The sequence below is a fragment of the Macadamia integrifolia genome, chromosome 10, assembly GCF_013358625.1.
Source record: "Macadamia integrifolia cultivar HAES 741 chromosome 10, SCU_Mint_v3, whole genome shotgun sequence".
Lineage (NCBI taxonomy): Eukaryota > Viridiplantae > Streptophyta > Magnoliopsida > Proteales > Proteaceae > Macadamia > Macadamia integrifolia.
Genome location: NC_056566.1, coordinates 17,778,974 through 17,792,807, shown reverse-complemented (window position 1 = coordinate 17,792,807; position 13,834 = coordinate 17,778,974). Strand labels below are relative to the sequence as shown.

Genomic DNA, 13,834 nt, shown 5'->3' with positions numbered 1-13,834 from the left:
TTTTTTTTAAATCATGCAATTTGAACAATTGAGTGTCATCCCTATTCAGATAACTTTGGAAAGAAAAAAAATATGATAAAGGTGACCATGTCTCTGACACTGTGATGAGATAGAGCAATATATGCACCTGCAAGCAAGCGCGCACACAAATATACACCCACCCCCATGTCGTTAAATGAATTTTAATTCTAGGATAGAGATTATGAGGAGGAAGCAAAAAACATGGTCATCTTCTAGTAATTAAAATATAGAATGTTTTTTTATGTTTCCCTAGCAAACTATCTCATCTTATGGAGGATGATGCTAGAGACTGTAACTATAAAATCTCTCTTTCTAGTTCAGACATGTAGTTCATCTTACACATACACAGACTTTTTACAATAACATCTGTTAAAGTGTATCATGAATGGGAGTTCCCCCTTGCTGAGTCATGGGTAATGTTGAGTTATAGTGGCTCTCTTTTATCTTGTTATAGTTTTTTTTATCTAGTCCAAAAACATAAGATTAGATTAGCATCCTGGAACATTAGATACTTGACGGGTAAGAGTTTGGAGTTGATAAAGGTTACAAGGAGAAGATAGATTAATGTTGCATGTATTCAAGGGACTAGATGGAAGGGCAAGAAAAGCTACGGTATTGGACAACTTCAAACTTTGGTATTCGGGAGATTAAAGTAATAAAAGTGGAGTGGGTATAGTAGTGGACAAAAATCTAAAGAATGATCTAATGAATGTTAAAAGACATAGAGATAGAATTATATGAAGTTAGAGTTGGAGAAAGAGGTTGTCATTATAAAAAGCGCTTATACATCCCAAGTAGGATTGGATGAAAGTAGTAAGCGACAATTTTGGGAACACATGGATGATCTAGTACAAGGTTTTGGTGAAAGAGAAAAATGATTATTATAGGAGGTGAACTAAATGGATATGTTGGGATTGATCGTAGAGATTATGAAAGTGTTCATGGAGGTTACGAAGTTATATAGAGGAGTGAGGAGGTGATGCAGACCTCAGTTTTAGACTTTGCGGTAGTTTATGATCTATCCATTTTGAATACTTTCCTAGAAAAGAAAGGAACATTTAGTTACCTATAAAAGTAGGCACCATACCAGCCAAACAGATTTCCTCCTAACTAGAAGGCTATTGTGTGACGACTACAAGGTTAAACCTGAGGAGAGTTTAACCACTCAACATAGACTAGTGGTCTTGGATATGTACCTCAGTACACAGAAACTTAGGATAGGGGAACCCATTTGCCCCTAAGATAAGGTGATGGAGATTAAAAAGAGATTCCTTAGATACATTTACTGATAAAGTGGTCAAACAAAGAAAGTGTGACTTGGAGGGAGACACCAATACAATGTGGGACGAGATGATAACATGTATTACGAAGGTTGCTAAAGAAGTTCTAAGGGAAGCAAAGGGTATTCATTAGGCTCCTAGGGAAACTTGGTGGTGAGATGATGAGGTCCACATAGCCATTAAGAAAACTAGTTTTAAGACATGGCAAAAGGACTAAAGAGAAAAAAGATAAAAAGTAGTATACTTCTGCCAGAAACAAAGCTAAGAAAATTGTGGGGATAGCAATGGGAAAGAAATACGAGGACCTCTCTAATAATCTGACACTAAAGAAGGGGACAATGATATTGATAAGATAGCTAGAATAAGAGAAAGGAGTAGAGATCTCAACCATGTGAGATGTATTTAAAGCGATGATGGTTGATTCCTAGTAAGGGATGATGACATTGTGAAGAGATGCGAAAAGTATTTCTAATGACTACTAAACGGAGACGTTTCGAGTAAAAGTGGCTCGGGAGAATGCATTACTTGCCAAGACACCACACTCCATAGATATATACAAAAGATTAGAGTGGCTGAAGTTAAAGAAGCCTTGAGAAAGATGGAAGTAAGCAAGAGGGTTAGGATCACACCTTAGATCTTCAGTTTTCTCCTTAGAAGGAGCCCAAAAGAGGGAGATTCTTCACCTGAAGCATGACCAACTTACCACTGGCTCCTGTCCTGCTCTCAATTCTTATTATAGGTTGAGATGAAGACCTTATTTTTATTTTACTATTGTAGTTACTCCCTTTTGTCTTTATTACTTCTCACTCTTATTCTTGTTTTTAGTTCCAAGATTATCCTCCCACTTATCGTTACACTCCTTTAGCTTATAGTTGTATTTCCAATCAATTACAGTATTGCCACCCAATTATAAATTTCAGTTTATTTACGATTTTTCGCTGAGATCCGAGTGGGCCCATAGTGAACCCAAATAGGGTTATGCCACCCCTTTGGCTCTTTTGATATATTTACAGTTCTACCATTACATTACATGTCTTGGTTACTAACTATTGATGTGCCTGTGCTTTATATAAATATCCAGCCATTGGATTACCACCCATTTTTTTAGTCATATTAGTTTCACTGATCACTACACTTGGTCAAAATATCTTCCAAAATGGATTAGTTTTTTCTTAGGTTCCTTCGTTGGATCAACTCAATCTTTTGGGGATTATTACTATTGTCAGATAGGAGCACTCGACCAAACTTTGAGAGACATCAAACTCTCTCTTTTTTTTTTAAGGGGCATGCTTGTTCCAACGGTAAAGATATGAATGTTGTGACTTGGTGGTCAAGCGATCAGAACAGCCTCTCGACATTATCGGGGTAAGGCTACGTAGTTCTCGCCCCCCTCTGGGACCTCGCACATGCAGGAGCCTCACGCACCGGGTACGTCCTTTTTTTTAGGCTCTCTAGTTTTGGGTTATTAATTTATTACTATTCTTCCCTTGTGTCCTGCATTGGAGTTCTTTATGTACTTTAATCTGATCCGTTGCTGCTATTAATGATATTGTGGTTGTTCTCGATTATGGGATTTAGGCTATGCTCATCCTTCGCGATGCTAGTTATTGCTCCCATATGATCCTTTGGTGTTCTCCCCTATATTATTTGTCCACATGGGCTACACATGAAGGGGAGATTGGTTATTACCATCTGATATTTGGAGATTATTATTTATCTGCTCTAATCATCAGCTGAAGATTATAATTATTTGCTTGTTCATGTCATCTACTTGTGTCCTCATAAACTATATTTTCTTATGAGGATAGTTATACAGGTGGTTTTCAGCAACAAGATTCTATTATATGGTTCCCAGCAACCTATAACACTTTTATCTATCTTATTTGTGAAGACTATCACTTGCCCTCCTTGAGAAGGATTGATGTTGTTGTTACTGCCATGATATTTTGGATTACGATTGTATACTCTTGCCATTCATTTTGTTCGTTGTTGTCTGGATTTATTCGACATGAAGAATTTCTCCACTAGTATTGTTAATGATTGGAGTGCTTGAGTTGGCATTGCTACCAAAATGAAGTTCTCTTTGTGCTCACTAATATATATGATGACAAGACTAGTTTTGTTTTTAATATAATAATAGCTATTCTTTTTGTTCCAAACTAGAGCCTTCTGAGATATGTATATACCGGCTTGAGGGGGAGTTTACCCTTGCTGAGTTGTGGGGGAATGTTGACTATAGTGGGTTTTTTTTATCGTGTTATTTACTGTTACTGTTTTTGTGATTAGACTTTAGACTACATACATAGTACGTTTCCTAATAAAAGTCAACAACTTGATATTATAAAGGTGAGAGACTTGTCCACAATAGACTAATCTGAATCTATCAAAGTCCTTGTTCTCACTCTCTACTCTCCATTGTGTTCTTCTTCTTCATCCTCCTCTTTCTCTTGTAGAATCTGGTTACAGATTTAGTATATTGCTATACCATCCATTCGATCAAGACATAGATGTCACACATTTTGCATATTTATACAAAATAATGGTACACATACAGATGTCACAACGTATGATATGTTAGCTTTAACAGTGCATGTGAAAATGTAAGAACCAACCTGCATGCCTTTCACAAGACCTCTGAAGAGGGACCACCTCTGGATCCATTTAAATGGTGGATAGCAAAGAAGCTGGAGTGCCCCAAGACTACGCCATAAAAATGGACACTTTGCCTTGGAGAACCTTCGTACAACCTCTAGAACTGTAACTTTCACTAAAAATAATGCTATATGCCCAGCAGTGCGACTTCCCAGTCTACCATGGTCCAGAGAAGTTATATGTTTGAATCTCTTCTGAAAGAAAACCTTTGGGGCAGAAGAAACTAAACATCTTTCTGATGCCTTTTTACTGACAGAAATACTTGGTACTTCCATGTTCTTACTCCGATGAGATATATGCAAGGAATCTCCCATTAAGACAAATCAATGAACTTTATAAATAAACCAATAGATCACATAAATTTAAAAGCTAGACAATGCCATTAACCATGAGAGTGAATATCGGTTAACCATTGCCATTGTAATGGTATGTAAACTCCAAATGGAATCAGTGCCACATTAGGAATGTAAGGAAACTAGTTGTAGAACCATGGGAACATGAGCTTAAATATAACCCAGATGAACAGCCACCTGCAAAGGACAGTCATAATGTCAAGATATATCCAGAGAATTGATAAATAGTATTTATATACCCCCAAAATGTGGCACATATTTATCAGCTACTAACCAATAAGTGAACCACCCCCCAGGCCAAGAAACAGTTCAATGGATGATCACAATTATTCTTTTAAGGTCAGTAGCTATCTTGATAATAGTACATTTTTTTATGGTTGAGGTCATTGTTTGGCTTCTTATGTCATAATTGACAGTCCAATTAACTAAGCATATGAACCAGTTTTGCAGTAGAAAAATATAATACGATAAGCACGAGGTAGTAGGGCATCAATACATGCGAAGAAAAATTTCTTATGTAAGGTCAATCTCCATGTAAGATTAAGCTTGTAATATCGATGTGTGAAAAAAAAAAAAGAGACTGTGCCCGGTGCATGAGGCCCACGCCACAGCAGAGTCTAGGGAGGGGTCATAATATATGCAGCCTTACCCCCGCTTAGTGGAGAGGCTGTATACCTACTCAAACCCGTGACCACTAGGTCACAATAGAGCAACCTTACCATTACACTGAGGTCCGCAACAGTAAGGTTAGATGGATTCCTCTTTTTGGGTCAAGAAGCAACCTAACTCATGCAATTAACAGAACAAGCAACAGGAAAATATACACATGCATGTGTTTAAATGGGGAAATGAAATCCTCCTGTTATATTTTAGTAAAGTGAAGGAGCAGAAAATACAGAATATTAGATGACAGAGAACAGAATAAGACGTGAAACAATTGCATAAGAAAATCAGTTTGAATTTTCATTTTAAAAAGAGAGAGAGAGAGAGAGAGAGAGAGAGAAAAGAAAGTCAGTTTGGCTTATGCCAACAAAATGGACAGCTGAAGCTATTAACCAACTAAGAAGATCAATGAAAATTTTAGAGAAAGAAAAAAGGTCTTCATATTGCCTTCATTGGCTTAAAGAGTGCTGCAAGTAAATACATTGATGTAATTAAGGATGCCTTAAAGAAGTTGTAACTGTTTAGAACTATTTTGGGAGAGGCAAACAAGTTAGAACTATGAGATAAATGCTTCAGTATCAAAAGGTTTCAATTTTAGTATGAACATGAGTAGGAATGAAGCAGTAAACATTTGACAACCAAAAGATACCTTAAATTGACCATTCACCACTTAAGAGTAAACACAGCAATAAGACAAACAAATATTGTAATAGGGAAATAACACAAGCATAAATTCATTGTAGCTAAAATGAGGATGTTGTGATGAATAAGAGGTAAGTCTAAGAAAGATGGAATCGAAAATGAATATAGTAAAAGAAAAATAGTAGTAGTACCAAAAAAGGACTAACTGAGAGAAAGTTCAGTGAGATGATTCAACCATGTGCAACAAAACCCACTAAATGCACTGTTAGAAGGGGTGAAAAGACAAGAGCAAGAGCACAAATGACCTGGGTTGAAGCAAGGAGCAGGGACACTAGGCTTGAATTTACAGCAAATATAGCATTAAATGTCAAATAAGTTCGCATAGAGACCCCAAATAATTGGTATAGGGCTTCTTAACTCATGAAATAGAACAACCAATAAAACTAAACAAATGTTTTGATAGAACATCGTCTCAAGTGCATTTAACAAGTCAGTAAATAATGCTTGATTTTCTTCTTCACCCCCCCCCCCCCCAAAAAAAAAATGTGTCATAATATTGGAATATACAAATTTAATATGCCATTGTATTAGCAACAATTGCATTTTTATGAGTATACATTCTCTAGAATTACTTGCAGGCTTGCAGCACTCAATCTTTGAATCAAATGAGATACTAATGATATTTTGCAGTCACCTTCAAAAATTAGTTCGAATTTAAGCCAATTTCCAAAAACCAGTGAGGATTATCGGATTCTAGAATTCCAAAATAACGGCTGCTGATCAAATCCAATATTCAAAGTTCAAATGCATCAAAAGGTTACAGGCTCGCATCGGCGGACAGAGAGAGGGAAATGAAAAATCCAGATCAAGATCAAGAGATAGTGATGCTTCATTATAATTTCGAGGCCAAAATATATAGAAATGAAAGGTAAGATTTCTTACTGCGTCAAGAGTGAGACGGGCCAAAGTGTCGCAAAATCTATGGAAGACTCTTCGATCTCTTTTGGATAGCAGCAGCTATCAATCAGTACAGACCAAAACGAAGAAGCTCGTCAGGGAAAAAGCTAGGGCTTGGGAGATTTGAAGAACGGGGGTGTGTTACCGTGGGATCAATGGTTTCTGTTCTTTGTTTCCAAAAAAAAAAAAAAAAAGAATTAAAATGGTCAATATCGAAAGAGACAGGAAATCCGTGTTTCTAACTTTCCAACTTTCTATTTTGGTTATTACCCGCCAAGTCCCCCGGTCGCCACTTTTTGACACGTGTTTCGTTGGAAAGGACCACGATGCTACCTAAGGGCCCGTTGATAATGTTTCTGCCACGTTTCTGTTTAAAGAAACAACAGAAACATAAATTTTCGTTTCTAGAAATAGAAACAGAATTGAAGATATTTGATAAGTCATGTTTCTAGAAGTCGATAGTAACTAGCGAAAGAATGGCCATGAGTCATTTCCAGAAACAGAGAAACAAATAAAATTGTTTCGCCTGGATCGTTTCTTAAACCATAAATATGAAGAAATTTCAATTTCTATATCTAAAAATAAGTGAAACGAAACAGTTTTATCAGACGCACTTCTTGAAACGTTATCAAACGGGCCCCAAGTCGCAAAGCCCTATAATAGATAAGTTATACTATACCGGCCTGCACTCTTGCGGTTTTCTAATGTGCAATGTGCAGGATAGCCATGGAAATTGGCACCAAATATTTATCCATATAAGGATTTACTGATATCAATAGAGATTGGTGAAACTGATCTATACTAATACAAATGATTGATATCATTCCTAAAACCATGGTGACCTAACCAAAAGAGCAATGGCAAGCTAGAAGTGGTAACAGTATGTAGAATGGAATTCGAACTCTATATCACAGGTCATACTATGGTGCAAGTTTGGCCCAAGCTCAAGCTCAAGCTCAAGCTCATCTAAAAAACATAAGGGCCTTAGTTAGGATTTTTCAACCCAAGGACTAGGCTAGGGTTGGAATTTCCAGAGTCAAGGTTGGGCAAGGCCAGGCCTAAGAGTCTCAGGTTTTGTTTTTTAGGTATAAGTTGTCTTAGCTTGAACTGGCTTTATATCATACTATCATATCATATCATTTTTTTTTTTTTGCTAATGATGGGTATCCAGGCCTTCCCACGGGCCCATACTGACCCCACAATCACATTTTTTTTTTTATTATCTGGGACTCAGGATAGCTCCTAGAATTTTATTAAAAAAAATAAATTGATAATAAAAAATAAGGGGGGGACATAATCCGCCTTACCCCAACGCAGGAAAGACAAGTCACTCTCTCACTCTGAAGCCTAAAAGAAAACATTGATAAAATAACTATTACACTCGAAAGACTAGTAAACCCGCTTTGTCTTCTCGAATAATGCAACTAAGATCACCTGGAAGAGGATCATTACCATAGAAAATCAAAATTATTGTAGACTCACAAGCAAAATTAGTTAACCAATCTGTTGTTCGATTGCTTTCCCGAAATGAAAACGAGATGTGGGCTCTTAGAGAATTGCTGAGGTTGATAACTTCCTGAAACCAATACCAACCGCTCCACAAATTACAGGATCTTTGGGTAACTAGCTTCACAATCAAGGAGGAACAGAATTAACACAAAAGTCAGAGAGGCACAATTCCTCACACAATCTCAATCCATCTCTAAGGGCTCTCAACTCAGCTATTGAATTTGAACACACCCCATAGAAATTGGAGAATGCTGCAAAAACATTCCCATTGTTGTTTCTAATAATGCCTCCCCCAGTACTAATGCTCGGATTTCCCTTAATAGTATCATCCACATTTAGTTTAACAGTATGAAAGGGAGGGCACCAATAAATAAGAACAGGAGTCTTACCTTGACTAATAGGAGGATTTAACTTATATACCTGCAGAATAAAATCATCTCTCAAAGATAGGGGTTTAGAGAATTTAGTGGGATCAGTGATCTCATGAATCCAATCTTTAATTCTCTCAATAATGGTAGTTGATGCATGTGAGCCTTCACCATGTATTTTCCTATTTCTTTATCATCATAATTCTCAAACAATAAATGTTGGCAACAAGCCCGTGATGTACTCGCAATTACCCTTGACACCAGCACGAGACTGCCAATAAAGAATCCTAGTTCTAAGATCATGAGTTGAAATAACATAAATGTCCATAGTTCTTCTAAAAAAATCCCAAACCTTAGAAGTAGTTGTTCCCACCAATAAAATGTGGGTTGTCATTTCCTTACAAGGATCTTTGCAACAACAACATTTAAACGCCAATGGAATACTGATTTTCATTAAAGCATCATCGGTTGGAATCTTTCCATTTAAGATTTACCATGAAAGAAAACTAACTTTGGGAGGAACAAACTTGTTTCATAACCATTTAGAGTAAGGAAATTGAGGAGAGTAAATGGAATCTCATTCCACACTGAATTAGTAGAGAAAGAGCCATCGATCACCGGAGTCCAAACCAATTTATCAACTTTACTTGATAATATAATGTTGGAGTTGAGAATTTTATCCCTAATCTCCGAGAAGTCAATAACATTCAACACACATTGATCCCAACTGACATCACCTCTAAGCACGTCTTTTAACTAAGTCTCAATGTTCACATTTAAGGCACCATCTACATAGTCGATTAGTGAGCCCTATACCCGACCAGTTATCAAGCCAAAAATTCACTTCACCAGAGCCAACCAACCATTTGAAGAACCCACTAGCTTGCATTTGGCCAAAGCAATGTGGTTACCCTTAAAAAATTTAGCCTTAAAGAAAGCACTTCTTATGGACTTCTCTGAAATAATATGCCATAGACCCTTCAACCGCATGGACATACTAATATCCTTCAATAATCTGATTCCTAGACCTCATTCATCTAAAGGCCTACAAACCTTTAACCAACCCACCCAATGATGAAGTTTGCCAAATTTTGAAGAACCCCACAAAAAATCAGCACAAATACGGTAAAAGCTTTGCATAATTGATTTTGGGATCTCTAAACTAGCAAGAACGTGAATCGGCATGGATGAAATCACATGCTTAAGCAAAACCAATCTACCCCCTGAAGAAAGAAGCTTCCCTTTCCAACCTACCACTTTGTTTTTAACTTTAGCTAACATATCATCAAAGAAACAAACTTTCAATATTCTCGTGTAGAGAGGCACACCCAAATATGTTATAGGTTTGGATTTTCTCACAAATCTTGTAATGTCACCAACAATTTTCATACAGGATTTTGAGTCTTTAGAGCTCATAATGTAATAGCTTTTATGTCTATTCACTAGCTGGTCAGAGACAATTTCATACCTACTAATAAATCCCATGATCTGCTTCAAAGAGGACTTTAATCCTTTTGTAAAAATAATTGTATTATCAGCAAACATGCTATGAGAGATGCCCAGGCAATCCTTAGGAAGATGATAAAATATTGCACATCCTTCAATAAACAACGTCTTCAACCCTCTATTAAGAACTTCTTCTGCAAGAATGAATAAAGTGGGAGACAATGGATCACCTTGTCGGAGACCTCTGGTAGATTTAAAATAGCCATATGGCCCACCATCCATAACCACAGAGAACCAACAGCTTTCTATAGTTTTCCTGATCAACGCAACCCATGTTCTTGAGAAACCGAATTTGTTTAAAACTTCATAAATAAACTCTCATTTTATGTGGTTGTAAGCCTTCGCCATATCCAATTTTAAAACCACATTACCACCTCAAGATTTTCTGTTCAAATCTTGCACCACCTCTTGAACCAATGCAATATTGTCATGGATACATCTTCCTTGTACAAAAGCTCATTGTTCTTCATAAATCAACAGGGGGAGAAAAGTAGCCAACCTCATAGAGATAATCTTAGCAATATTCTTATAAGAAAAATAACAAAGACTAATGGGTCTAAAGTCTGACATTACCTCTGGATTTTCCTTCTTAGGAATGAGAATGAGGTGAGACGAGGTGAAACTTCTTGGAAGAAAACCCCCTGAGAAGAAATCATTGACTACCGCCCACACATCATTACCCACCATCTCCTAGCATGAAGTGAAAAAGTACCTAGTAAAACCATCCGGTCCTAGAGCTTTGTCCTTAGATAGAGAGAAAACTGCTATTTCAACCTCTTCCATTGTTGGAACCAGGAGGAGATAAGCATTGTCCTCCGCAGAGATATGCGTAGGGATAGATTCAAGCAAATCGTCATCTCAGTTATGAGGATGAGCTGAGAAAATACTTGAGAAATAGCGTATCACCTTGGCATGCACCTCATCAGCACCAAAAATCCAATCCCCTTCCTCATTTTTAATTTTCTCCATTCCCACCTTCCACAACCGCATGGACTGGGTCATACCAGGGTTGAATGAAAACCATTCAACTTTCACTAAAAGCAGTGAAGATCATTAAACACCCCCATGTGAGTGGCCCAATGTGTATATTGTTACACCCGTTCACATAGAACCGAATCGATGATCGAGTTCCCTTCAGGTAACCCAAAACCACTAGGATCATTTGATACAGTAACCACAACACAGCCAGCCACAAGTGATCAATGGGATATGATAATAAACTACAGCGGAAGTCTTATCATAAAAGATTACCTGTAATTTTCATATACTCTTAATACCCAAATTGTTATACATAAAGTATTTATATGTGGGCCCGTAGGCATGATATTTATACAAGAAATAGCAATTTAAATATTGAAAGCACAAAAAGAGAAATATACTAAAAGAATAAAAAAGAGTACAGTCAATAGAATTTGTCACTATTGCCCTGCAACACAACCCTCACATGGGCAGCCAACCCAGTGCTCGAATTCTTCAGGAGCCCACCAATCTCCCACTAGGGTTTCATCAGTGGGACCCGGTACAGGTTCCTCTACAGAATATTCTACAAAATCATCCAAAAAGGTGTGTATACGAGGGGTGAGTTCACTTGCTCAATAAATGGAAAGAAAGACGTACACAAGCAAATGCATTCAAATGATACTATATACATAAGATTCATTTTAATCCTCGTCCACCTAAACAAATCATTCTAGGTCATAGGTAACATGCTACTCACAACCACAGTGCGCGTATGCCCTAGGTTCAAGATGCGTTCTCCATCCCACGATATGCCCATAGGATTGTCGAAAAAGACCCACCGTGAGCAGTCGAAAAAGTAAATCATAGTCGAACCACAGCAGAAATATAAATAATGGCCGAACCACGACAGAAAAGTAAATCGTGGCCGAACCACAATAGAAATAAAAAGCAGTATGATTGACCCTCTGAATATATCACCAAGGTTTTCAATTATCCTAATGATCAGTTAAGCGTACTTCTAATCACCATGGCGGTCCCCAACCGACACTTCTCCCCAGTGATAACCCAACAAGTAAACCCCTGTTGGGAAGGATCGTAGTACGAGGGATAATGATATCATAGCCACATGCTCCTATATGAGATAATACAACTGCATAGTACTTCCGTGTCCCATTCCACGATGTACCAATGCATTTGCTTCCAAGCCGACTACGACATCTAATCTAGAAATCCCACACATGTTTGGCAAGCCGGCATCATAACCATCACATGATAAATCAATTCTCAAGATTTTAAGCAAGTAATCATGCATATATAATTTATGATACATCATGTTCAGTTCTAAATGCATTATTCATTCATCACTCATATGCATGGGAATGGCAATTGGAATGTCAATATAGTCCATAAATACATAGGATGCCAAAAACACTCTAAAAATTAAGATCAAAGTCTTCTCCCCACTTACCTATTCTTGTGGAAGAATCAGCACTCGCGGTATAGGCAAGATCCGGAGTGAAAAGATGAGTTTCGCGAAACCTATCACAGATAAAGGGTTTATAAATGTGTCAAAATCAAGACTATAACCGACGTAAGATATAGACATGATGCGTATAATAATGTGAATAAGGTTGTCGGCAAGTTTGAGTTCAATCGGAGCTCATTTGAGCTATAGGTGGGTTATACAGGTGGGTAGGAGAACCCATCTATGCAGTCTGCCTAGACCAGTGGGTCATACAGGCAGGTCAGGAACCCGTCGATTTTACCCGTAGGTAGAACTAGAGGTCAGGAATGACTGTTAGGTCACACTGGTGGGTCAGGCCTGCGTCAGTCTTACCTGCTGGTTCTCTCAGGTTTTGTTGTTTTCCTTCTTTCATCCATTCCAACTCTTGGAACCCCAATAGGGTGATGCCCACATCAATTTCCACACATTCTAAGTTTCATCTACTTGATTGTACCATTGATCTGAGACAACAACAAGATTTAGGGAAAGGAATCATACCTTTACGTGGAAAAACCCCCAATCTTGGAATCCTCTCCCCAAACTCAAATGCCACTTTAATAATCACAAAATCTTTGTTTCCCTCCTCAAATACTTCAAGGAAAATCGCACAATGGATTTATTATCCTCTAGATTCAAACATATACAAAGAGGGTTTCATCAAATCTCCAGGTTCATGGTGTTACTTACCTCAAAATGAAGAGTCACCGAATACTATTCTGATGATGGAAAGGCGAGGTGCGGCTCCGGAATCCAAGGGGTGAGCCCTTTTCCCCTTTATTCTCTCCTTCTTCCTCTTCTCTCCCTCATCTTTACTCCTCTCACCCACTCTACTAAAAACCATAAATGAGGGAGAGAGAGTTATAAAGGTTATTTATATCATAGTGTTATAAATATCTTCTAAGGTCCATTTGATTTTGTCCATTTATGGATCGAATCGCATTACACCGCATTTTCGGGCGAGGTAGCCAACATCATCGGGCATACAAGACCTCATTACAATGATGAGGCCGAGACACACATGCTCATCCAAGCCAAGCACGCTGGGGTCCACAATACCCCAATAGGTGGTTCACACTGGTGGGTCTCGCACCTACTAGTGATACCCACCAGTTGGCCAAACAAGCCAATCTTACTGTATTTTGGAGGAGAATGGAGTCATAACATGTACTTCACTCTCGCCACGTGTTGTGGATTAAGTTTCTATTATTCAAATACGATAGCATACCTTTCCTACTCATACATAGCCTTGTGATATGTGCAAGGGCACGACTTAGGCATGCAGATTATCTCGGGTATCGGTTCAATCTTATTCGGCCACCCCATATTTGACGTCACCCTTGCCGTCATGTACCACAAGGCACCAGCATCAACCCGTTCTGGTTCAGACCCTGCAAGACCAAACTGAATCAACCAATCAAA

General features: G+C 38.0%; 1 protein-coding gene across 1 annotated transcript in view; it reads right to left on the bottom strand.

The window, feature by feature from the left end:
- LOC122091819 overlaps positions 1-6,742 on the bottom strand; it is a 19,882-nt gene extending 13,140 nt beyond the window's left edge. The window contains exons 1-2 of the mRNA XM_042661974.1: positions 6,554-6,742; positions 3,914-4,483 (exon numbers count right to left, since the gene is read on the bottom strand). Coding sequence (XP_042517908.1) covers positions 3,914-4,267 — 354 coding nt within the window. The 5' untranslated portion in view covers positions 4,268-4,483; positions 6,554-6,742. The remainder of the gene's footprint in view (positions 1-3,913; positions 4,484-6,553) is intronic.
- Positions 6,743-13,834: the final 7,092 nt, after the last annotated feature.